The sequence below is a fragment of the Eleutherodactylus coqui genome, chromosome 13, assembly GCF_035609145.1.
Source record: "Eleutherodactylus coqui strain aEleCoq1 chromosome 13, aEleCoq1.hap1, whole genome shotgun sequence".
Classification (NCBI taxonomy): Eukaryota; Metazoa; Chordata; class Amphibia; order Anura; family Eleutherodactylidae; genus Eleutherodactylus; species Eleutherodactylus coqui.
In genome coordinates, this window is record NC_089849.1 from 113,589,949 (window position 1) to 113,617,415 (window position 27,467).

Consider the following 27,467-nt stretch of genomic DNA (forward strand, 5'->3'; position numbering starts at 1 on the left):
TTGACCACCCGCGGGTAGATAAATACCCGCGGATCGTCAATAAAAGGGATTTTAAAAAAAATGGAGCATGGAAAAATCTGGACCATGCTCCATTTTCGTGCGGGTCTCCCGCGGGGACGGCTCCCGCGGGCTTCTATTGAAGCCTATGGAAGCCGTCCGGATCCGCGGGAGACCTAAAATAGGAATTTAAAGTATTTACCATCCGTAGCGGACCGGGAAGGTCTCCTCTTCCTCACGGCCGCATCTTCCTTGCTTCGGCTCGGCGGATGTGCCCGGCGCATGCGCGTGGCACGTCGACGACGTGCCGGCGACGTGCCGCCGGCGTCAGGAATTCATCCGCCGGCCGAAAATGAAGATCCGGCCGTGAGGAACAGCTGACCTTCTCCGCCCGCGCCGGATAGGTAAATGCTTTTAAATTTCTATTTTCAGCGCTCATGTCCGCGGGGCAGGAGGGACCCGCTGCAGATTCTCCATTGAGAATCTGCAGCGGATCTGATTTTCCCCGTGGACATGAGGCCTAACTGATCAGTGGGGTTCCTGGGTGACAGACTCCCACTGATCAATGCACTATTGATCAATGAACTATTGATGACCTAATACAAGCCAACAATAGTTTACAACTGGACAACCCCTTTAAGTTGTAACATTATTGCATTTTTTCCGGAACGCACGGACAACAACATTTGACCGCTCGTTGCAACTGGAAGTTGCTGTTCCAACTCCACTACTCTGGAAAACCCCTTTAAGCACTGATATGTTTTAGATATGCCGCCTTTTACCCCTTTTACCTGTATATGCCACATCTTGCTCCATTTTACATGTAGATGCCACCTTTTGCATATAGATGCCCTTTTTTTCACTTTTTTTTACATATAGCTAGCACCTCTTTCCACTGTTAGATGACACCTTTTGCCCCCTTCTACTGCCCTGTGGACTACTGTACACCCAATGCACTGAGATCATTCTTCCAGATGTCCCAAACAGTCTGAAGGGGCTTCATCAGAGAAAATAACTTTACTCCAGTCCTCTGCAGTCCAATCCCTGTAGTTCTACAGAATAGCAATCTGTCCTTGATGTTTTTCTTGGAACCGAAGTGGCTTCTTTACTGTCCTTCTTGACAATCAGGCAGCCTTCAAACACCTTCGCCTCACTGTGCAAGCAGATGCACTGACACCTACCTGCTGCCATTCCTGAGCAACCTCTGCAATAGTGTTGAGCCATTCCCATAACTGAATCCTCTTCAGGAGTCGGTCCTCCCACTTGCAGAACCTTCTTGAGCGTCATGAAGCCTTCTTCACAGCAATTAAACTTCCCTCCTTGAAGTTCTTGATGATCCCATAATTGGTTGATTTAGGGGCAATCTTACAAGCAGCAATGTCCTTTTGATGCAAAGCAATGATGCCTGCATGTGTTTCCTTGGAGGTAACCAGGGTTAACAGAAGACAACTATGATTTGTACCATCCTGCTTTTAAAGCAGCCAGTCTGTTCTTATAATTCAATCAGCATGACAGAGCGATATCAGCTTCCCCGCGCTCATTAACACTTTCTCCTGAGATAGTGAGGAAATCACTGAAATCATGTTAGCAGGTCAATTTGTGGCGGGGCTGAAATTTTGTGAACGTTTTTTTCGTGATTATTTTAATTTTTATATCAAGGAATAACTTTGCAATTTATTGCAAATCAACAGATCATCAGATCAACGTAAGGTTCATGCAAATTGCCACTATAAAGACGGAAGCTGCAAGCCTTCTGAAAATCACAATTTGTGTCCGTCTCAAAACTTTTGTCCAAGACTGTACTGTAGGGCTGCACTCAGATACTGAGTTCCATCCTGTATTATACTCTAGAGCTGTACTCACTATTCTGCTGGTGGAGTCACTGTGTACATACATTACTTATCCTGTACTGCTCCTGAGTTACATCCTATATTATTCCCCAGAGCTGCACTCACTATTCTGCTGGTTGAGTCACTGTGCACATACATTACTTACCCTGTACTGATCCTGAGTTACATCCTATATTATTCCCCAGAGCTGCACTCACTATTCTGCTGGTGGAGTCACTGTATATATACATTACTTATTCTGCATTGATCCTGAGTTACATCCTGTATTATACTCAAGAGCTGTACTCACTATTCTGCTGGTGGAGTTACTGTGTACATACATTACTTATCCTGTACTGATCCTGAGTTACATCCTGTATTATACTGCAGAGCTGCACTCGCTATTCTGCTGGTGGAGTCACTGTGTTCATACATTACTTATCCTGTACTGATCCTGAGTTACATCCTGTTATACTCCAGAGCTGCACTCACTATTCTGCAGGCTTCATAGCCGAACTCCCCCAGCATTTCATGCTGCATTGTTGTATGTAGGACATGTGCTCTGGAGTATAACACAAGCTGGAACTGAGGATCAGTACAGTATGAGTAGTGCAATATATGTATGTACACAGTGACTCCACCAGCAGAATAGTGAGTGCAGCTCTGGAGTATAACATAGACTGTAGTTTATTTGTGTAGATTGATGCTTGACATATCCTTCCTCTGCTGAGTTTACGGCAGCCGTGACATAATGCAATCCTGCCTAAATTGGACATTTAGAGAACACACACCCGACCCCTAGACTAGCATTTGGCAGATTATCTATCCACAGAGCTTGCAATCATCACGTTTCTGTCCATCGCTACTGATACTGCTAATGCTTCCACTGGTGTATAGACTATTTCTATTATTGCAGCGCGGGCCTCCATCTATTACAGACAGGAGTTACAGCAAGCAGTAGTCGGCAGCCGCTGCCAGGAATAACAGGAATATTGTGAGGAGTATATTTATTGGCTGGAAAATGCTGCGCAGATTGTTTTATTTTTACACATTGTATAAAAAATAAATCACTTTAAAATAAAACCCAAAAACATAGAATTATGTGGTGGGCGACACCCACAGGGACCATTCTGTCCGCTTCCTACCTGGCTGAAAACCTCAGGCCCGTTTTATATGTCATGTTGTCCCAATAGTCGGCAGGTTTTTCCGTCTTTTCTTGTTTGTTTCTTTTATGGAATGTTAGATCCCTAATATACAGCAGTGCGGAGGTCTGTGTGACGGGGCGCCGGTGGCCATGTACTCGGGGGCGCCAGTATTCATAGCCGTTAGGGTGCGAAGACATTAGAATACTTGGTATTTGCATCTTCATTAGATACGGAATCCTGATATTTGGTGGAGGAGATTTACTAAGCCGGCCTTTCCTGCAGTGGGTTTCGGCCGGCTTCACACGGGCGGACTCATATTGCGGAGAATCCGCAGCAAAATGCACATATTGACAGACATGTAAATACGAGTTTCCACGCACAGTAACGGACATGAACTACAAATTCCGCAAGCTGAGGAAAAATTGCAGCATGCTCTATTTTGCTGTGGACTCCGCGGTGGTGGCCTCCATTGAAGTCCGACCCGTAGCCCATACGCACTTAACAGTGCATATGGGCCATATGGATCTGCGTCATCACTAAGCAACGGCGCAGGAAATACAAACATTTAAAAAAAATCTGACTGCGCATGACTGGCGCGCCATCGCGGTCATCCACAATACAGCCACGGAAGGTACGCAGGGTCACGGGCCGGGCTCACAGCTGGAATCCGCTGCAGGCCTCCTAAATGCGGATCCTGGTCCGGTTGTGTGAAGTCGTAAGAGTTTCCTCTGTGCATGGGGGCGCTGAATACATTAAGAGGTGCAGTGTCCTTTAGGCATTCAGCGTATCCCTAATCCTTTGTGCTCTTTCACAAAAATGAGGTCTGGTCCCAACCAGACGTACACCTCTGGCATAATTACCACCACTCTGTGGCATATTTTATACATCCAGGGTGGCCACACCCCCTACCGCCAACCTTGCCAACCTTTTTTAGAAAATGGACAGGACCAGCGCAGAAGGAAGAAGAGTTGCAAACTTTTCGCACAAGCTGCCCTGGTGCAAAACTTTGTGGCTTTTCTATGCCAGAATGCTGGTATAGACCAGGTAATAAACATCGCCCACTGTAGTCAAATATTCATCACTCAGCTTGGGGGGCTCATTCATACGAGCGTAAATATCCATTTTTTCATGCTTGTAATATGCAGCGACTATAACCCATTGATTTTAGTGGGACCGTTCACATTTGCATGTTTTTACTGCGTATTTCGGTCACGTGTAGAAAAACGCAGCGTGTCCTATTTTCATGCATATTTATGGACCAAAATACTGTAATTAGAGCGGCCGCACGCGGCCACAGGTGTATCTGTTCGCACAATTTGCAGCGATTAGAACCCATCTATTTCAATGTGTTCGTTCTCCCAGTTCTTCTTTGCCCGTGCATCTCACTTGGGAGGAAAAAAACACAACATGCTCTATTTTTGCGCGCCAAAGGTCCCCATAGGAGTCTATGTAGGTTACGTAAATGTGCACGTCTGTACCCGCGGATATGCACCTCCAGAGGCTAATTAGCCTTTTAAATCAGGACGAAAGTGATTCCGCTGTCCGTGTGAACAAGCGGTGTCTGCACAAACACACTCGGTATTTGCAAAGGCGCAAAAAACGCTCCTTCACTGCGCAAATATGTTGCGCAGCAACCAGCGTTTTGCGCTCACACTCGTGTGCGGCCGCCCTTAATCTCTGTGGAGTGTGTAAATACGCAGGAGAACATGCACGCACTTACATATAAATGCTGCGTTTTCATGCAACGTATTTACAGACTGCAATACGCATCCGCTGGTGAGAATGAGCCCTTCGCGTATAGGGGGACCTGGCTGCTCCATGCAAGGATGTAACTGGGGGTTGCTGTAGCATGGGCCCCAATGCCTGGTGCCAGATGGAATGTCAAAAAGCCACTTCATCTTGGTCAGAGTATTAAGATACGGGGGCTAAAACAGCAGAATGAATGTTTGCCTTCGTTGAAGGAGTCTCGCTGCGGCCCTGGCGCAATGTGCAGGTAAGTGTGGCCAAGTACGAGGAAAGGGAATGTTGGTGTGTTTCCATAGAAAGTCCGTAGGAGGATCAACTCTTGCGCAGACCTTGATAATGTGCATCATAGGACTTCGATCCTGTTATCGGGTCACTCTGATAGGTCTTCAATATGTTTTGTCGACAGCATGTTGGCATTGCCTTCTGTAGCCCCCCCACCCTTCAGGGTAGATGCTCTGCAGAAAGATCTCAGAACACCCAAAAATGATGTGCAGAGTATTTTTCTAGATGTAAAAATTGAAAGTCCCGAGTTCCAACACCAGCTCTGTAAAGGGGCATGTGCCATGCGTCTTCCTATGTGGCAGAGTTGCCCTTTGACCCTCTGAAAGAAAAAGGGTGCAGGCACAATTGTGACCCCCTCTATACTTATGCCCTGTTTGCAACTCCTGCAAATGCTAAACTGGAATTGCACTTTAAAGGGTTTCTTTTTTAATTTTATGGTGTTTCATAATATTAGTAGGTTATGCCAGAACATGATTGACGAGGGTCCCGAGACCGCCGCTGACCCTGAGCACAGGACTGAGGCTAGATCGCTGTCCCTGGCATAGTGATTGATCAAAAGTGTTTTAGAACTTTTCGCCTGGAAAATCCCTTTAAGGAAATGTCTCTGCCGGTTTATGGCGTTACCTAATATCAACATTTCCTCTAGTGTTCATTCCCATTTGCAATGTTTTCTCTCATGCGATGTGGCGTGAAAAACAATTGCGGCAAACATTGTCCTATCTTTCTGCGTTTTGCACTCTTTCACACCCCATGTTTCCCTATGGAGCCTCTGATTTATCGTATCGCAATGCACAGATTTGCGATGGTTGTGCGATGTGATGCATCTTTAACATTGGAAACAACTATCGCCGCAGCACGTTCGGACAGGAGCGATAGTTGTTCATTGAAGGAAGGGGGAGCGCGCCAGAGATCTCTTCCGGCCACCGGCCTCCATTCACTGCAAACAGGCAGTTGTTCGTAGATGAAGGACTGCCTGTTCACGCAGGCCAATAGTCACTTGGTTTTTAGGTGAGCTAAAAGCCACGCAACTCCGACAAGTGAGCAAGTTCTTTCGCCGATCGTCGTACCGTACCCGGCACACACAGCCGCTGACCGGGCACGGTACGACGATCGGCGAAAATCACTGTTTCCAGCGTTCGTTGGGCAATCATGGCGCCTTGTAATGGTGCCTTCATATTGTAAAATGAGGTCTGAGCCTTATCGATGGAGGTGATAATAAATCATTTAGCGCTGAACGTGTTGCCTAGAGAGAAAGTTAATATGTTAATAGGTGAAGATAAGATAAGTTACTTTGTCACATGCAGATATGGACGGTTCACAAGGACACGGCAGGAATGTGCTGCTGGGTTCACATTGCGGTTTTGGCCTTCATTTAACATATACAGCAGGGAAAAATCCAGACGTATCCATGAAATGAAGGATGTGACATGATGCCTAAGGCCGGCGGCACACAAACGGGTCGGATTCTGCATGCAGTAGCCCACAGCGGAAACCAGCCCTGTGCCCGGCCGGCAACCACGCATACCTGTCTTCTTTCTTCTTTATTCGTACTGCGGATGGATCGGCGGCTCGCCGTCAGACACGTGCAGAACAGATTTTATTTTGCAAATCTTTTTTTCCCGCACCATGGCGACAATGCGGAATCCACACAAAAATAGAGCATGCTGCGATTTTTCCTCCGCTTGCGGAAATCGCTTTTTGTTTTTGTCCGTATGCAGGAAGAATCAATTTTCCATGGCATGCTGTGGAGGGTATTTGCTGCACAACTGCGGTACGGACGCTGACCGTGGATCCCACAATGCAAATCCGTTCGTGTGCAGACGGCCTAACAGTGGCATCCATCATCCATACTCTACAATGGCATGCGTCATAAGTTTTTCAATATCTTTTCAAGACATATATGTCATGATGAATTATCTGTTTAATGGATGCCATTGTAGCCTATGAGTGACCGATGCTACTGTTAGGCATCCGTTTAACAGATATTTCACGAAAATCTCATGACGTGTATGTCTAATAAATGTCTATGGGAAGATGGAACAATGCCTCTACAACGCCACCTTTTGGAAGCAATTTACTGAAAAGGACAAAAAACAATGAAAAATAGCCATACTAACTGATATAAGGAGACAAGGGCAGGTATATATACCAATTCCCAACAGCATACAGGAGGAAAATGCTATATGGTGGGGGAGGGGGGGGGGGGTAGCAGGTGCAAAATACTGATAAATAACCACTCACACACTCACACACCCATAGTGCATTGGAGGTGGCTGCATAGTGTTATACTTGCAGATTGATCAAGCTTGTATAGGGTGCTATTGCCAGGAAATACTGAGTCGCCGGCCGGGCTCACGGTCGGAATCCCCTGCGGGCCTCTTGCATGTGAAACCCACTCCACCCATGTGAGCCCGGCCTTTCTGTTAGATGTTCAGAGCATGTCAGTCCCTTCATCTACTTTGCAGCAACTGCAAGAAGCTTCCTGTCCACATGGGCCGATATTCCTGCAGCTAGAAGAATATATGCCACAATGAAGTTCTGCAATTCTGAAGGCTAAACTTCAGGCTCACCAACTGGCCAGAGAGAAGGGGAGGCGCTACTGCTGCCATGTTTGACCTACAAAGCCACCCAGGTTTCACGACATTGTACCAATCATATGTTATGTCTTATGAAGTGAGACGGGGTATCGGGAAAGAAGAGATAGTGATACTTAAATAGCTCTTTACTGCAGAAACTTTCTAAGAACAGTAGTAAGAGGCAGTCTGTTTGTTGGCCGAAACAACGTATGGCAACAGCACTCGATGCTGGCTCAACCGCTAGTAATCATGTTCCCCAGGCATTACTCACCCGGCGCAAATTGGGCTCTCACTGGCAACAGCCAGATACTCTGTGTTCTGGTATCATATGTATCACAGCAACCATGTTCTGCGCACGAATGTACTACTTAAGGCCCCATTACTATACGTTAGCAGTGTCACCAACATACACAGCCGCCCTGTTGGTGTCCATCAGCATTACTATTACCATCTAATGTAAATGCACGTGTCTATATTTATAAATGTGTAAAATTATGTGTTTATGACTTTAAATGTGTTAATTAGATGTGTCAATGCTACCTAGCGCTGTATGACTGTGCAAAATACACCCTAACCTGCTTTAACACCTGTCAGTCACCCCCAGCTAACACTGAGATTGGATAGTTAGGTTTCCCCTAACTCAGGATTGGCTAGCAGGGAGAGTATAAAAGATAGAGAGTGGGTGGGGTTAGTCAGTCTAGCCAGCTTAGAGGAGTCTAAAGAAGACTGGGGAGGAACAAGAGGCCATCTTTACTAACAGAATCAGTGCGGTGGGAAGCTGGAGCATCCAAGTGTGAGTATCAAGACAAGTTATGCTGGAGAGTTAGCAAAGGAAAGAGTGATAGAGGGAGAGAAGAGAAACAGAAGAGGATGGGTGGAAGAAGCAAGTCAGTAATTTCTCTGCAAAGCATTAGTCAAAGCCAGGGATGAAAGCTGGAAGTGTTTTACTGCAATGTGTTACCACAGCCTCCCTGAGAAAGTGTTTCCATGCAATGTCCACTAATGTAATTCCAAATCATCAACTACCTCAAGTCAATGTGATTCCACAGTTACTGCAAGTGAATGTAAATTGTATTTCTCTACTGCAAGTTCCACAGTTCCCTCTCTCCCTGCAAATAAAGAGTTAAATTGTTTCCATCTAAAGTCTGCTTCCTGGAGTGCTTCCCATCACCTCCAACAGCTGCACTGAGTTACCAGGAGTACCAGGACTAATACCCCCATTTTTGTTTTGTTCTTCAATTTTTATACCTTGTTTCCTTGAAAATAAGACCTAGCATGATATTTAGGATTTTTGAGGATGCAGAATTATTTTTCAGGCTTTTAGAGAATACTTGAAATATAAGCCCTGCTCCAAAATTAAGCCCTAGTTACAGTTAATTAAAAAAAAGCAATTTAAATAGTGTCCAGGCAGCTATACATGTAAAAAAGTGAAATCTTTTGGAGCAAAAATTTATATAAGACACTGTCTTATTTTCCGGGATACAGGGTTGTTATTATTTTTGTCCAGAATGGGTCCCTACCCATATACAGACTGGCGTCATGACAACTAATGTCTTCCCCTATCCAACTCCACGGGTAGTAGGTTAAAACGGTTATTTATTTATTTTTTTAAATTAGTTTATTTATCATTTTTATCTCTGCTGTAGTCTGACCCGAAGACTGGCATTTTTCCACTCTGCCAGGAGGAGCAGCAGAGCCACCATGACTACCATCTCATTTTCCCCCTTGCTGCTTAATACCTTCCAAGTCTGAGTCGGTCACTGCAGTAACATAGTATATTAGGCTGAACGAAGACAATGTCCATCTAGTTCAGCCTGTTCCAATCCGCACCTCCACCCATCCCCAGAGGCAGGTAAAAAAAGCCCCAATGAGGCAGAAGCCAATTTAGGGGGAAAAATTTGGGGGGGGGGGGGGGAATTGGGGAAAAATTCCTTCCCGACTCCATAATAGCAGTCAAAATAATCCCTGGATCAATGTTTGAAAGTTCCTACCTCACTCCAAGACCCAGGTCAACCACTCGCTGGTTATTTAAGGCCTATATCCTGTAATGTCATAGCATTCTAAAAAGATGTCTAGTCCGCTTTCAAACCACTCCATTAATTTTGCCATCACCACGTCCTCAGGCAGAGAGTTCCACAGTCTCGCTACTCTTACAGTAAAGAAGCCCCTGTTAGTGTTCAGTCATGAGGGAACCTTCATGGAGCAGCTGTGTTTATCCAGTGAATGGGCAAAGTCTCATGCGCTGTGCATATGAAACTTTGCCCATTCATGCGTTTTGCGCTAATGCGTAGAGCACATTTTTTTCGCGCACATAGGCTCGCAAAAAACACGCTCATCTGACAGAGCCCTTACAGTGCAGTCCCTCTATCAGGTCGTTGATAAATATATTGAACAAAGTGGGGCCCAATACTGAACCCTGTGGCCCCCCGCTAGCGACGGTGGCCCAATCAGAGTATGAACCATTTATTACCACCCTCTGCTTTCTATCGTTGAGCCAGTTCTTTACCCACTTACACACGTTTTCGCCCAGTCCAAGCTGTCTCATTTTATATATCAGCCTATTATGTGGCACGGTGTCAAATGCTTTAGAGAAGTCCCGATATACAAGATCAATAGATTCCCCCTGGTCCAGCTTAGAGCTTACTTCATCGTAGAAGCTGATCAGATTGGTCTGACATGATCGACCTTTCATGAATCCATGCTGGTGAGGAGTTATTCCCTTGTTCTCCTTGAGGTATTCTTTGATGGCGTCTCTCAGAAACCCCTCGAATATTTTTCCAATTATTGAAGTGAGACTTACCGGCCTGTAGTTACCAGGCTCACTTTTGGACTCCTTTTTGTATATTGGAACCACGTTGGCAATGTGCCAATCCAGTGGTACAACCCCAGTCTTGATAGTGTCCATAAATATAAGAAATAGGGATCTAGCCATCACATCACTTAGTTCCCTTAGAACCCTTGGATGTATTGCATCTGGGCCCGATTATTCGTCAATTTTAATCTTTTTTAGCCGGCTTTCTGCGTGTCCCACACAGTGTCTTACGCTTACTGACATGTGAGCCCGGCCTTTACATGACTGCACATGCACATTTCATGCATGTTTTTCAAGTACATGAAAAACCGCATGTTGCTCCAGTCCTTTTCACATCTCATGGTACTTGTATGCACACCACAAGGCATGTGCCTGTAATGGGAATTTCTGCCTCCCATAGGAAATAATGGACGATATCCCCTAAAAATAGGACATACTGCAACGTTTCACAAGGCACAAAGTTCACGTGATACAGTTGCTCATGCAAATACAGTCTAAGTATGCTAATCAGCACTGATTATATACCCAGGTGTACAGTGCTATTTGTATATACCTTGTACTGCAATAGATTGTTCATGCTTGTTCTGCTTTTATTTATTACGGTGCTTTCACGCGCCCCAGAATGCTCCGCAATACGCTGTGGAATATTCCACTGTCAAAATCTGCACAAAGATCTGCCTGAATACATGCAGAATTGTTGTTAGTATTATTAAGCCATTAGAATATCTGCGTCAAAATCTGCACATTTGTGGAATATTCCATTTGTGTGAAAACCCCCATGTTGGAACACATCGTCATTGTTTTAAAACTCAAAGCTCTTCCACTACTGCTATACAGTGCACCATACAGCACTATATGTCAAGTCAACATTTTCTACAGCGATAGATAGATATTTGTAGATAGATATGAGATAGAGAGATATGAGATAGATAGATATGAGATAGACAGATATGAGATAGAGAGATATGAGATAGATAGATAGATAGATAGATATGAGATAGATAGATATGAGATAGATAGACAGTAGAGATGAGCGAACGTACTCGTAATGAGTACTTACGCACCCGAGTACCGCCATTTTCGAGTACTTCAGTACTCGCGCGTAAAGATTCGGGGGGCGCCGGGGGGCGGGGAGAGGCGCGGCGGTGCGGGGGGTAGCAGCGGGGAACAGGGGGGAGCCCTCTCGCTCTCCCCCCCACTCCCCGCCGCAACCCCCCGCGCCGCCACGGCGCCCCCCGAATTTTTTCGCCCGAGTACGGAAGTACTCGAAAATCGCGGTACTCGGGCGAAAAAGGGGCGGGGCCGAGCACGTTCGCTCATCTCTAATAGACAGATATGAGATAGATAGATGGATATGAGAAGGATAGATGGATAGATAGATAGATAGATATGAGATAGGGAGATAGATAGATAGATAGAGATATGAGATAGATAGATAGATAGATAGATAGATAGATAGATAGATAGATAGATAGATAGATAGATAGATAGATAGATAGATAGATAGATAGATAGATAGATAGATAGATATGAGGTAGGGAGATAGATAGATAGATAGATAGATGGATAGATAGGAGATAGATAGATGGATAGATAGGAAATAGATAGATAGGAGATAGAGAGATAGGAGATAGAGAGATAGATAGATAGACAGATAGATAGATAGATATGAGATAGATAGATAGATATGGGATAGATGGATAGATAGATAGATAGATAGATAGATAAATAGATAGGAGATAGATAGAGAGAGATAGATGGATAGATAGGAGATAGATAGATGTGAGATAGATAGATGGATAGATATGAGGTAGATAGATAGATAGATAGATAGATATGAGATAGATAGAGACATATGAGATAGATAAATATGAGAGACAGATAGATACATAGACCTTTGTAGATAGATACACCTATAGATAGAGAGATAGATATAAGATAGATAGCTAGTTAAGCCCCATTTACACTCAAGGATTATTGCTCAAAATTCATTCAAACAATGGCATATGAATGATAGTCGCGGCATGTAAATGCTCGCATTGTTTACTCTTTTTTAGTGAATGATAATTTCAAGGGTGAGCTTAAAATCCATCCTTAAACTGGAGAGAGATAGCACAGACTGCAAACTGTGACCTCGTTGTTCTCCACGGGCTGTGAGAGATTACATTGTATTCAGAGGATAGCCCTTGTGAGTACAAAAGAGCTGATTGCAGAGCTTAGACCACCTGCTGTGTTCTGCAAACAGCTCTGTGAGGCTCGTTTACATGCATTAGTGTCCATTAGCACTATATGCAAAATGTTCGCTAGAACTGTCAATCTTTCAATCATTTGAAAGATTGGCTTTGTGTGTAAATGAGCCTTTAGATAGATAGATAGATAGATAGATCCAGATGTAGCAATCGCTCACATGACTGGCGCTTTGTCATAACTGAATTTAAGCAATATATGTCAAGTTAATGTTTGCTAGATAGATAGTTAGGTATAAGCAGCACAAGGGGCATAATTGAGAAAAAAAATTCTATTAAACTTTTTGACTGTTATATTAAATATTAGATAGATACAGTAGATGGATATTAGCGCTGGTAGTGTATGCAAGGGTAGAAATGTTAATTGCTAATACTACAGGCATCATTAATGTTAATTAATATATAAAAAATAATGTATAAGCTGTTCTCACACCGGCGTTAGGGTCAGTTCAGGGTTCTGTTTCTTTACTCAGTTTTTGGATGAGAGAAACTGAAATAAAATGGAAAGTAACAGGTCCGTTCCCCCCCCCCCCCCATTGATTTCAATGGGGTTTCAAAAAATCGGATAGGAAACAGAAAGGCTTCCGTTTGCTTCCATTGCGTCAGGTTTCCGTTTTTTTTTTTGTTGGCCAGAAAAATAATGCTGCTGCCTGTGCTATTTTCCCACACAAAAAAAAGGAAACCTAATGGAATGGAAGCCTTGCCGTTTGCCTTCCGTTTTTTTGAAACTCCATTGGAATTAATGGGAACAAAAAGGGATCCTGTTTTTTTTGTACTTTTTTTTTTCCATTTTCTGTCCTCCAAAAACAGAGCAAAGAGACAAAACCCCGAACTGACCCTAACGCAGGTGTGAAAGCTGCCTTATACTAACAATAATTACAACAATAGGAAAATATTTGTTTTATTGCCACTTTTGTTTGTTTTTACGAGTGATGAAGACAATCTTGCTTCCTAAAAGCAGTCAGCAGTAGGATGGGGCAGGTCACTGGTGAGAATGATCTGTGGTGGTACAGATGGCCATGTCACTGTCATACGACGCAGGTTTCCCAACAGACCTGGGAGAATCACATCCAGTGTCCTCATGACCAGCAAAGAAGCCCTTGTAGATTGTAAGCCCACGTGATCAGGGTCCGCTCCCCCCTCTACCAGCTTCTAACTTATTTAGTTCATGTTTATGGTTGTTTTTCATAGGTGATGTCCTTAGACCCCTGTTTTGATATATACAACACCCTGGAATTACCAATGCTTTAGAATACATAGTATCACAGAAAGACCCGTCCTTGTATGGCTTCTCTGCATTCTTGCTCCTCTGTGTGTACTTCCCAGCTAAACCCTCTTGTGTAAAGCCCCATTAATCTCCCCCGTGACATCTCCACTCACACACTTGAGTGTCGCGCTGCGTCTCTGCATCTTGGAGGGCGCTGCGCACTGGCATATGTTTTCAGTGTAAACAGCAGCATCGGGTACGGGGACGTTTCTTGGCATCCGCACTCTGCCTGTGTATAGCTACTGACTGCGGCTTTGTTCTCAGTCCTACTCCGGCACCTATTGGGAATTTAGCACAATACTAATATTTACTCTAAAGTCATATAGAAAATATTAAGGAGGGCATGCCAAGCAGAGGGGACAAGTACCCTGAGGGCATCAGGGTCACGCTGATTATACTTCACTGGAATGGTGCAGCACACAGTAAAATCTACTTCTATTCTACATACGCAACTATTCTCTGTTATCTGCCGGAGTAAATAATGATTGATGAGGAGGCGAGAAAAATCCTTGGTCCAACGATCAACACTGTACCTGTAGATAAATGGACATATGTGTGTATAGGCTAAATTAGTAGCTGCTCCTTTATAAGGTCTACTGGCCCGTTAAATGTAATGTGTCATGGGGAGGGGGATTCGTAGACACTCTATAACTTCATATATGTTGGCGGTGCTATACATCCTCCATAGACCTATAGCTATCCTGCTGTTGGGAATCTATGATGCTTCGACAGCTGCGACTTGTAGTTCCCCATCTTCATCCTTTGCTTTAATTGATCACTGAGTATTCCTGCTGAATTCGTCATTAACCGTTTCCTAGGTTTTACATAAGAAATCAAATCTGATGACTACCAAATAGTAACAGGCACGACTCCCTGAGTTGTGGCAAGCGATGAACTAAGCTCTGCTACATCTGCAATCATTTAGAATCATTTGAATTCGTTTTCCTAATCTCTCCTCTGCCCCTCTTATTTATTTTATGCTACTTTAATTATCATTCACTTCGTTTATTTTTGTTTTTATCTTAAAGCAAAGAACTAAATGAATGAATTACAGACAGAATAGTAAAGCATATAATGGACACATGAGGTTGGGCTATTCCCTTTAGGTGAGAGGCTCGGAGCTGCTGCTACCGTTCCGTCTTGTGAACTCTGCATTTGTTACAATTCTGCTGTTTTTTTTCCCCTGAGGACTCCGTATGGAATCTAGATTGTTGTATACAAAATTACTCTATGATATGATATTGTGTACAACTTAATGTAAAATAATATAAAATCATCTAAAATAGATGACAGTACAGCATTATGTAACAAAAGATGGTATAACGGAATCTGACTTAATAACACAGAAACACATCAGATAATACAATCAATATACCAGAGGTTACAGAATGATTTTTCGTTACATTGTGAGAGCAGTGCATGTGGAGCTTCACGGTTGGAGAAGTTACTTCTTCACATTTGGTTTTGCCTAGTTCTTGTTTCTTTCAGAAATCTGTAAACTTTGAAGGAATATTTCTTTTATCTCCTGTGCCGCTCTGCTTATTACATGGCTGTGCGTTCAGGATGTCACTAAGGAGATGCCCTTTTACTAACAATCGGATATATTTTATATATATTTTACATACTATCGCATTGTAAGCTATTTTAATTGTTTTTACCGTTCATTACAAGTAGTTATTTTTTTTAAATATTTATGTATTTACTATTACTTTTATAGGAAGTAAAGCGGATATATTGTATTTTTATTGTTTATGATGTTGCTAAACAAATATCTTTTAAACTAATAAAAAGATATATTTTTATATATTTTTCATGTTTTATTATAGATTATTTTGCCATTATTTTTTAACCGTTTCTTACAGGGTTTTTTGTATTGATGTAATGATTAGTGTTTGTTTTTAAAGCAACTAAGGCTGCTACATTGTTTAGGGAGTTATTATAGACAAGATTTTCTTACTGCTCTGTTGATGAATTTCTTGTTTTTCTAGTACATATGGTGTAGTTATTTCTGTTCGCTTTCTGTCATCAGTGTTATCCGAGCGCTGCAATCACTGTGGATCCATTAGGAGAAGGTATATAGTAATCCGTATACAGTGGCAGCGGCTTCTCTTACCTTCATCCTGGCTGCACTCTGTTAACTGATCTTTTTTATGCTTTTTTTGTTTTTTAACCGTTCATAATTTCGTTGATAAAAATACGTATTTTTTCAGTGATTCCTGTTATAAAATAACGATACATGTGCATACTGCTAATAATGTACTATCAAGATACTATCTCATATCTATCCATCTACAGATGTAGAAACCGGTAATTTAACATACAATGCTAATTGAGTTATCACAAAACGCCAGTCATGTGAGCGATTGCTACATAGATATGAGATAGATAGATAGATATATAGATAGATAGATAGATAGATATGAGATAGATAGATAGATAGATATCTATCTATCTATCTATATATCTATCTATCTCATAACTATCTAACTAATATCTATCTATCTATCTCATATCTATCTATCTATCTATCTATCTCATATCTATCTATCTATCTATCTATCTATCTAATATCTATCTCATATCTATCTATCTATCTAATATCTATCTATCTAACTAATATCTATCTATCTATCTTTCTATCTATCTATCTATCTAATATCTATCTATCTAACTAATATCTATCTATCTATCTCATATCTATCTATCTAATATCTATCTCATATCTATCTATCTATGTGTCAAATCTACATGACACATTGTACCAAGGTGAACATAACTGAACACACAAGGAAGATGAATTCTGAGTCCCAGGCTATTACGATCCTATAAGGACCCTGTAGATAAAGGATCCCTGATAAGCTGGAGGAAGCTCAGCAGAGGTGGCCAGATTATTTGTTAGAGATAGATGTAATTATCAGCAATCAGTGGTCAAACATCGCTACCTATTTGCTGCATGGTTACCATGCAACGCTTATTATTACTACTGCTGCTGGAAGGTCTTCTCCTCCCCCAAAACTTAAACCAGACAAGAACTACTGATGATGATGAGCATGAGGCTGATCATCGGTTTTCTGAGGCTTTGCTGCCCCCTCTATGCAATAGGTGGAATTACAACATTGCCTTTTCATCGTGTGCAACTTTGTAATGTGTTCCTGTAAAGTCCTGCTGTACATTGAACATTATTACCTGCTCAATATTAGCAGGATGGATAGATAGATGGATAGATAGATAGATAGATAGATAGATAGATAGATAGATATTAGACTGACAGATAGATATGAGATAGATAGATATGAGAGAGAGAGATAGATATGAGATAGATAGATATGAGAGAGATAGATATGAGAGAGAGATAGATAGATAGATAGATGTGAGAGAGAGACAGATAGATAGATAGATATGAGAGAGAGATAGATAGATAGATATGAGAGATAGATAGATATGAGAGAGAGATAGATATGAGAGAGAGATAGATAGATAGATATGAGAGAGAGATAGATAGATATATATGAGATAGATATGAGATAGATATGAGATAGATATGAGATAGAAGCTAGATAGATAGATAGATAGGAGATAGATAGATAGATAGATAGATAGATAGATAGATATGAGTTAGATAGATAGAGATGAGATAGAGATGAGAGAGAAATGAGATTGATAGATAGATATTAGATAGATATGAGATAGATAGATAGATATGGGATAGATAGATAGATAGATAGATAGATAGATAGATAGATAGATAGATAGATAGATAGAAAGAATGACTCTGGAAGGAACAGCAGCACAGGACATTTCTTATGCAAAATAAGATGTTTATTCAGGCATATTGTTGCAACATTTCAGACCGGAGCCAACAGCACAAGATGCCGCAAAATCCAGACTCCTTATTTATTTACCGCTCCCCAGGTAGTGGGGTCAGAAATCATCTTCAGCAAGCAGGATCAATCAGTGTGTTTTACTGTATATACGTATTCCCATATGTGTATATGTAGCAGAAAATATATACACAAAGATAGTGTGTGTGTGTATATATATATATCCGTTTAGTCAGGGCCGACTCTCAGGCACTTTTTGGATCAGCACCCGCTATATCTATATATGTATAATCCATATATACGGATTATATATATATAATTTCATAGACTTTGTAGAGGTGGAAATCTAGCGCTGCAAACTTAAAGGTAATTTACGAGTTCTTACTACAGTAATTGGAAAATATACAGAATTTAGTCCAGTGATGATATACCGTAAGTACATATAAGACTAAATGATACAGTTGTGTGCACATTATACAGCTGGAGCGCGATCTCTGCATCCAGCAATGGTGTATATGTTGCTGTAAATTCTACATACTAACAGACTTGGCTGCAGGATAAGCGGGTATATAAAGCACTAGTCTAGCCAAGTAGAGAGCAAAGGCAGAGCTTGCAGCTACTGTAGAGAGCATAGAGCGCAGCAAGGCTTCTCGCTTTCTCTCCCTATAGCTTCCCAGTACAGAGCGCAGCACAACTTCTTGCCTTTCTTCCTCTCACTCATGTGGTTTTTTTTTTTTCTTCTCTTCTAGAAGAGGACAAGACTCAGCCCCCATCGCAGCACCCTCCCCGCTGCAGGCACAGGATTGGCTGTGGGGCAGTGAAGTGCTGCTATTTATTGCAGCCTTGCCTACTCTTTCAAGCAGACTTACAAGTTGATTTGGCATTTGGGCTCTGAATTGAGCGGGGAAACTTGTGTGCAGAAGTCGCACAGAGAACATCAGGAGCTTGGAGAACTTTTCTTGTCCCATATGGTTCATGATTTACTTTGCTAGAGACTTTGCAGAAACAGAAGCCAGCATTTGAGGGGAGTGAACTGCAACCTCCTCTGCCTCTAGGTTATTTTTTATTCTTGCAATCACCTTCTGCCCAGTTTTGCGCATGAATCTCTTGGATCCCTTCATGAAGATGACAGAAGAGCAAGACAAGTGCATGTCTGGGGCTCCCAGCCCTTCTATGTCTGAGGACTCTGCGGGCTCCCCTTGCCCTTCTGGCTCAGGCTCAGATACTGAGAACACCAGACCTCAAGAGAACACTTTTCCCAAAGGGGATCCAGACATGAAGAAGGAGACAGAGGATGAAAAATTTCCAGTGTGTATCAGAGAGGCGGTCAGCCAGGTGCTGAAGGGATATGACTGGACCTTGGTGCCCATGCCAGTCCGAGTGAATGGATCCAGTAAAAGCAAACCCCATGTCAAGAGGCCAATGAATGCCTTTATGGTGTGGGCACAGGCTGCAAGGAGGAAGCTTGCAGATCAATACCCACATCTTCACAATGCAGAACTCAGCAAGACCCTGGGCAAGCTCTGGAGGTAAGTTCTGGCACTAGCATTCTCTAGGCAGTCTTCTATATAAAAATATGTTCCCCTTGTATTCATATAAGGTTGATGTTATTTTGTGCTGAATGGATCGTCTATGACAAGTCTAGTTTCTGGGATTTCTTGCTGTGGTTAGGCGCCATTGGATAGCTTCTGCACCTTTTTTATAGATATACCTGGCGTGTTACACTGTGACAACATACCAGCACATCGCTCCAGTTATGGAGTGTGGGTATGTGATTGCTGTATGTGCATCGGATGTATCCCTGGCATACATGGCAGATGATCCCATACAATAACCTTACTTATTTACTGTCTATTGTAAATGTGCATTTTTGGGACACCCAGTTGTATTTAACCCCTGCTGGGGAAGTTTAGTAGTTCTGCCTGCTGGAGAGCTCAGGTGGATACATTGTAGCCCGAGGTCTTTACGTGCTGGCAGTGAAGGAATGACTTCAACCACTTCAAAGGATTGATTCTACCTTTATCTGATTGCTGAAAGGGCTTCCTGCATTGTAAAATCAGATTCATGGATTTGGAAGCCTATTTACTGGTTTCTTCCTCCTGCAGATTAGGATTGCTGGATTATGCTCACCTGGTACGCATCTGATAGGAGCTCAGAGTTTCTGCTGCGATATAACCTGCAGTCAGTTCAACCTCATTAGGATAAATCTTGTTTTAATCAATGAAATCAGTTCTGCATTTCTGACGGAAATCACTGCCTTTCTTTGTGATTGACTCGGAGTTATAAATCTGCATGGAGCTTGTAATGGTTACATATACCGTAGTATATTGTAATCCAGTATAGTAATATAGTAATGTCATATATGATATCATGGGTAATAATGTAGAATATTCTAATATAGGATTACAATTGGATGCATTTACAGTTACATTTTGCAGAGCTATATCATATGATAGGAATGATCATGAATGCTTCTGGTCTACACTTCTCTGCTCCTTTTACTGATATACATTCTTCTTTTGGCATATTATAGGCTGTTAAATGAAGGCGAGAAACGTCCTTTTGTAGAAGAAGCCGAGAGATTGAGAATCCAGCACAAGAAGGATCATCCAGACTACAAGTACCAGCCACGCCGTAGAAAGTCAGTGAAGAATGGGCAGGCTGAGCAGGAGGATGGTTCCGAGCAGACTCATATCTCACCCAATGCCATCTTCAAGGCTCTGCAAGCTGACTCCCCACATTCTGCCTCTAGTATGAGTGAGGCGCACTCCCCAGGAGAACACTCAGGTAAGGAGAACAAACTTTCCAAAAACTAATCTCTTGAGTTTCACTCTGAATTTAACGTTAACCCTATAGGGATTTGCAGTATATAAAACTATTGTATGTTAGCAATCAGAATGGCAATGCAGAAAACAACTTATCCCAAATCTTGTAGCATTGTGCATGTGTTGTGTCCTGCCCCTATTGTGAATATATTGTGCTGATATAGAGGGTTTGCTAATGTTACAGTGGGGCACTTGGTAGTTCCCAGTCCATGATTATTAGGTGGCGCTGCTGGCTGACTCTATTGCACCCAGGATCTGTTCTGCATGATGCAGATTAGTAGATTTCTGAGCCCACACCTTTTGCCATACATCCCTTGAGTTAGACTTACCGGTATCTAGAGTTAATCATTAGCAGCGTTATCACCTGAGTTATATGGCACCTGCTTGTAGGAGACTTTTGTAGTTTGAGGAGCTGAGATATAAGATATACAGCGCACTCCTACCTAAGTGTTAAAACTTTCTTTGATCCTCCAGCTTATCTGCTGGCTCCTATATTGAGAATGCACCACATGTACTTAGATGTTAGGAATGAAAGTGGCCGGCACTAAGCAATGATATATTTCAATGTGTTGGCGCGTTTTATTCTGCATAGCTTTGTAATAAGGCATATATTTATACTTGCTGGTTATTGTGCTGCAGGTCAGTCACAGGGGCCACCAACTCCACCAACCACCCCTAAAACAGATGTGCAGCCTGGCAAGCCAGACCTGAAGCGTGAAGGTCGCACCCTACAAGAGAGCGGCCGCCAGCCACCTCATATCGATTTCCGTGATGTGGACATTGGAGAGCTGAGCAGCGAGGTGATCTCCAATATTGAGACCTTTGATGTCAATGAATTTGACCAATATCTGCCACCCAACGGCCACCCAGGAGTCGCCTCCACACAGGTGACTTACACTGGCAGTTATGGCATCAGCAATACAAACAGTGCCACCACAGGGGCTGGGCACACATGGATGGCCAAACAACAGCAACAGTCGCCTCAGCAGTCCCAGCAACAACACACATTGTCAACTCTGAACAGCGAGCAAAGCCAGTCCCAGCAGAGGACACACATCAAAACCGAGCAGCTTAGTCCAAGTCATTACAGCGACCAACAGCAGCAACACTCCCCCCAACAGCTGAACTACAGCTCCTTCAACCTCAACCATTATGGATCTTCCTACCCAACCATTACACGCTCACAGTACGACTACACCGAGCACCAAGGTTCCAACACCTACTACAGCCATGCTGCTGGCCAGAGCTCCAACCTCTACTCTACTTTCAGCTACATGAACCCAAGCCAGCGCCCCATGTACACTCCTATCGCAGACACAACAGGGGTCCCATCAATTCCCCAGACACATAGCCCGCAACATTGGGAGCAACCGGTTTACACACAGCTCACCAGGCCATAGAGAAATCACTATAGGCCATTGACTTTCTAAAGACAATTCGCCATCCAGCACAAGTCAAGTAGTGCCCTCTTCATATATGCGTGTGGCTCATCGCCCTCTGCTGGCAGCCAGCAAGAATGGGCGGACAGCTTCTAAACAGGACTCTCGTCACCCGCTGTAGACACAGATGAAACAAGAGGAGAGACTTTGTAATTCTACATCCTCTGTGAGGACTAGTCTCTATCTGATATATTTTAGTATGTACTGTGTATGTTCTATTGCCTTTATATGGGGGTTTATACATTTATATTTTAGAAGAAGAAAAAAATACATTGTAAGAAGAACTTTTCTGTTGATTTCCCACGACTGCTCAAAGTAGTTTTTACATCCTTTTGAATTTTTATTCAAATGGAAATATTTTTGTAAAAAAAATAAATAAAAAAAAAAAAAAAAAAAAATGTAATGTTAGTTTTACATTTTTGAAAAAAAAAATATTGAGCAGCGAACGTTTTTGTGGCCACATGCAAATCAGACGGCGGATTGTAATGGGATTTATTCAAGTAGGAAATCTATTTCCACATCTATACCCAAGTGCCAATAAAGAAACATTGTGCCCGAAGATTCTAATTCACATGTTGCCTAGCGGCTGGCTCCAACCAGTCTATACAAGTGCCCTTCACAGGTTCTAATGATCTCCAGCAGCAAAAGCAATAGAATTGTTGTTTTTTATTTTAGTTTTTTTTTTCTCTGGGTGTCACGCTCTTAAATTATTTATTTTATAATAAAAATAATATTGATAAAAAAAGTAATAAAGACTCCCAAACTGTAATAAAAGGTCTTTTGTACAAAAACAGATATATATTAGCATGCTGCTGATTTTATTATTTTTTTTTTTGCCTTTTTTTTTTTTTTTTTTTTTAAAGTACGCTTTTTGTTAAATTATGGGTTTTTAATGTATTTCATTTTCTTTCTTTCTCCGACTTCTCTTATGTTCTAAATTCCTTCCTCGCGTCTTAATTGTAAACATACGACAAGCTCTAATTTACTTTAAAAAATACAAATAAAATAGCAGAACTTGTACAGGGAGTTACTTTTTTTGACATGCAAAAAATCTTCCACTTATCTTAAAGTCTCATTAAAAAAAAAAATAAATGAATTTTTTGACCGCCTCCTACATGGGAACGCCGTTGTACTAAACTGTTGGATTTCATATCGTCTAGAACAGCGTCACGGTTTTGACAAAAGTGTAATAAATGTGACGGAAGATGCAGTTTGACTTCGGCAAATAGTTTCATATTTGCTTTATACATTTCTCGATTTTTCTTAAAGGTACGGCGTTTTTAGAGTTGAATGGTCTGTTGAGATAGAACACTCCACAATGAATGCCTTCATTACAAAAAGTAGGCCTTAAAATTCCCTATAAGTTAAATAACACAAAACTGACTTCTGAAGTCCGTGGATCCGTTTGTTCATTCTTATGTGCGATATTTTTTTTGTTTTGTTTGTTTTTTTCTATTGTTATTTTTCTCTCTTTGTGAACTTATCCTCTTGTGTATTATTGTTTTGCAATAAATATAATACAATGTACTAAAAGCTAAATCTTGTCATTTTGTTGCCATGGGGTAATATGCCTTTAAGGGCTCCTTCACACGGTCGTATTCTTCATCAGTATGCTGTGAGCCAAAACCAGGAGTGGAATGTAGAGAGAGAAAGTAAAAGGGGGAGATTCGCATTTCTTCCGTATTTTGGACCCGCTTCCGGTTTTGGCTCACAAAAAACTGATGAAAAATACGGACGTGCGAAGGAGCCTTAAAGCCGGTGTCACACAATCGTATTTGTGCAGCATGTGCAATGCGCGGTGAACAGAATCCATTGATTACAATATGCGTGTTTTGATGAATGGGAGCATGCTTGCGCAAAAAGTACAGAAAAACACGCACATGCAAGCACACATACACACAGCCCATTGCGCAAATGTGCACGTAAATGCGCTTATGCCTGTGTGACACTGGCCTAAAGGAAACCCATCACCAGCCTAAAACACCATAAAGTAACTTATGGGGCAGTTAGTGCAGGTGCCAGGGAACCAGGGGTGTATTTTTTCATACTCACCTGGTTCTCGTGGTGCTCACCTGTGAAGTCCACGCCCCAGCCAAAAATCGGACTCTTTTCACAGTCCCGTCCACGAGATCTCCCATTGACTTGTATTGGAAAGCCCACTCTGAAAAGAGTCCTATTTGCAGCCAGCGTGCGAACTTCCTATGTGGGCACGGCAGGAAGCGGGTGAGTATGAAGCATCCCTCACCTGCCCCTACCGTACGAGAAGTCTATGGTGCATTAGGCAGATGATGGGTTCCCTTAAAGTGCACTTACGTTCAGCATAGATAGACATTCTTTAACTTATTCGCTGGTGATGAAAAGCACTTTTATAGTCACCATAGTAATATGGAATGTTGACACATTTAGTCATCTGCCTATGATTGACACCATCAGATATAGGTAAATCCCTTTAGCCGCTCACCTAGGAGTGTCACCTGACCCGAGAATGCGAATACTATTTAATGACTAACAGTGTTTTGTCTATTCATTGTGTTGCATTAGAAAAACATTGCAGCTTTTTTTTTTCTAGAAACAGCGCCACTTGTATACAGAGGCTGTGTGTGGTATTGCAGCTGAGCCCCATTCACTTGCATACAAGCACTTTATATATTGGATATAATAGATAATATGTGTATACTGAGAGATAGGGTGATGTCATGGTAGATATTATCTGATGTGTTTGTGATGGCAGAGGTGTAGTAATAGAGGAATGAGCATGTACTACTGCATCTGGGCCCAGGAGGCCCGCAGGCTCCGCTGATACAAGATGGGTGTAGCAGGCCCTGCTGAGACATGTAGTTCCACAACAGCTGTAACATCACTTGGGCCTTTGTCAAACGAACGCATTTGCACGTGAAAATTTTGTATGCGCAACATGCAGAAACTAGACCCCATTTCAATCCAGTATTTTGCGCGCGCAAAAAAACCGCAGCGTGTTGTATTTTATGGCGCATTCGCATAGGAAAAGACCACATCTTGAACTTATCAGCCTGCGTCCGCACGGGGGCTAATTAGCAGCGGAATGTCCTGCTCCAAACCGGGACCATTTGGTGCTGATTTTGAAGCGGGTTTTATCGCGTATTCCTGTGCGGAGTTCAGCCCCTCATTGAGAAGAGGTGAATCCGCAGCCGAAACGGCGATAGAATCCTCAAGCTGCGGAGTTGAATTTCGCACGGCTTTTGTGCGGATTATTTCCACAGCTTGAGGACAAGATTTTCATAATCTCCTCCAGTTTGCTGCTACTGTAAACGCCGCAGAACTTCTATGGGAAGGGTTCTGCGCGGAAATTCCACGGTAAATCCACCCCATCTGGACTCCCTATTAAACTAATTGGCCATTTCATAGGCATCGGTGCGTGCTTTTTGGTGTGTGCGCTTGCAAAAAATGCAGTAAAAAGTGCTTTTGTGCGTCCGAATATGCAACTCTTGAGTTACAAAAATGGGGCGCAAATGGACGCACAAATATGCATCCGCTCGTGTGACGCAGGCATTACTGTCTCTCTAATTTGCCATGAAACCTCTTTGTGACGACCACCCAGAACTGCACAACAGGTGATCTTCTATGGGAGCGGTCCTCTCAAAGAAAACAGAGCGCAGAATGCGCAGAATCCAGCAAGCAGAACTGTATTCCCTGCATCTGGGACTAGTTGTCCCACCCGGACCTACGGATGTCTTGCGATTGATGTGTAACATCCACTCAACCTTCTATTGTGACCAGATGATTGCACCACTGGCTTGTAGCACATAGCGGAAGCTCTAGGGCTCCGTCACATGACCATGCTTCAGCAGCGGAGAGCGTATTTGCGCATATGCTCATGTGGCTCTACCCTTAGATTGATAATTATTGGTAAGGCACAGGTTAAAGGGACACTCCGGTGATTTGTTTGTATTAATTCATGATATAGCTACCCCCTAGTATATATAAAAGTGAGCTAGTGGTACCTTGGTTAGTTAGGCCTTTCTATCTGAAACTCCTGTCTTTTTTCTCCTCAGATGGTCATGTGATCTCCACTCTGACTCGCTCAGATCTACTTGGGTTTATGCTGTCTGAAACTAGTCAGTTCCACAGTCTGAGTGATGCTGTAGCATGAATTCACCACAGACACTACCTGGAGGCAGACACGGGCGCTCCTATCACAGTTACTGATGATGATCACATAGGTGTAATAGAGGAGATCACAGCTCATCCTCCGGACTGTATACTTATGGTCTGTTTTGAATATAGAAAGTAATGATAATTAAACTGTCCCCCTAGCAGGCAGAAATGGTATAGCCTCTAGCTAAAGCCATGCTGATATATCATGGGATTGATGTAAAACATATCACTGAAGATGGTGCTTGATAAGCATCAGACGGGAGGCTCCATTGCATGGAAGTGGCTGGAATACACAAAGAAGACCTTCAGAGTGTAACAGGAAATCAGATGAAGGGGCAGGCATGGAAAAAGGTGTTTTCGTCAAAGTGGCCCTTTAAAAAGATACCGCATTGTATTTCCCAGTGTCCCTAGAATGACTTTTCAGCCTCCAGCATGGCATCACACCCCTTCTCAGTCTCCAGCATGGCATCACTCCTTTCTCAGTCTCCAGCATGGCATCACCTCCTTCTCAGCCTCCTGCATGGCATCACCCCCTTCTCAGTCCCCAGCATGGCATCACCCCCTTCTCAGTCCCCAGTGTGGCATCACCCCCTTCTCAGTCCCCAGCATGGCATCACACCCTTCTCAGCCTCCTGCATGCCATCACCCCCTTTTCAGCCTCCTGTATGGCATCACTCCCTTCTCAGCCTCCTGCATGGCATCACCCCCTTCTCAGCCTCCTGCATGGCATCACCCCCTTCTCAGTCCCCAGCGTGGCATCACCCCCTTCTCAGTCCCCAGCGTGGCATCACCCCCTTCTCAGTCCCCAGCATGGCATCACACCCTTCTCAGCCTCCTGCATGGCATCACCCCCTTTTCAGCCTCCTGTATGGCATCACTCCCTTCTCAGCCTCCTGCATGGCATCACCCCCTTCTCAGCCTCCTGCATGGCATCACCCCCTTCTCAGTCTCCAAAGTGCTTAACTATAATCACCGACTATATAATTCTTACACACACAGACTGGATTACACACGTGTATCTTACATGGAAGAAGTAGCCTTGTCAGTGAACAATCACCCCCCATCCATGTCTCCATTCACTGACAGACACATGCGGCACTCACCACCCCGCTCACCCTTGATCTTGCCACTTTGTGATATTTTTGTAGTAAAAACCGTAAAAGTGTGGCAAATGAAACCACACATAATAATTGTAATAATGATGCACACGTTTCAGCTGCACATGCTCTATGTGTAAGACATCACGTATGGCCGCCTGCACACGGACGGATTTGCTTTGCAAAATCCGGAGCATAAACGTCTTTACGCGGGGTTCTGTGAAATGAATGTTAAGTATTTGTGCATACAA

At 42.8% G+C, this 27,467-nt stretch overlaps 1 protein-coding gene across 1 annotated transcript in view; it reads left to right on the plus strand.

Annotated features, from left to right (window-relative positions):
- SOX9 (SRY-box transcription factor 9) overlaps positions 1–23,518 on the plus strand; it is a 38,184-nt gene extending 14,666 nt beyond the window's left edge. The window contains exons 2-4 of the mRNA XM_066588200.1: positions 18,471–19,250; positions 20,255–20,508; positions 21,186–23,518. Of these exons, the coding sequence (XP_066444297.1) occupies positions 18,820–19,250; positions 20,255–20,508; positions 21,186–21,946 (1,446 nt within the window). The 5' untranslated portion in view covers positions 18,471–18,819 and the 3' untranslated portion in view covers positions 21,947–23,518. The remainder of the gene's footprint in view (positions 1–18,470; positions 19,251–20,254; positions 20,509–21,185) is intronic.
- The last annotated feature ends 3,949 nt before the right edge of the window (positions 23,519–27,467 follow it).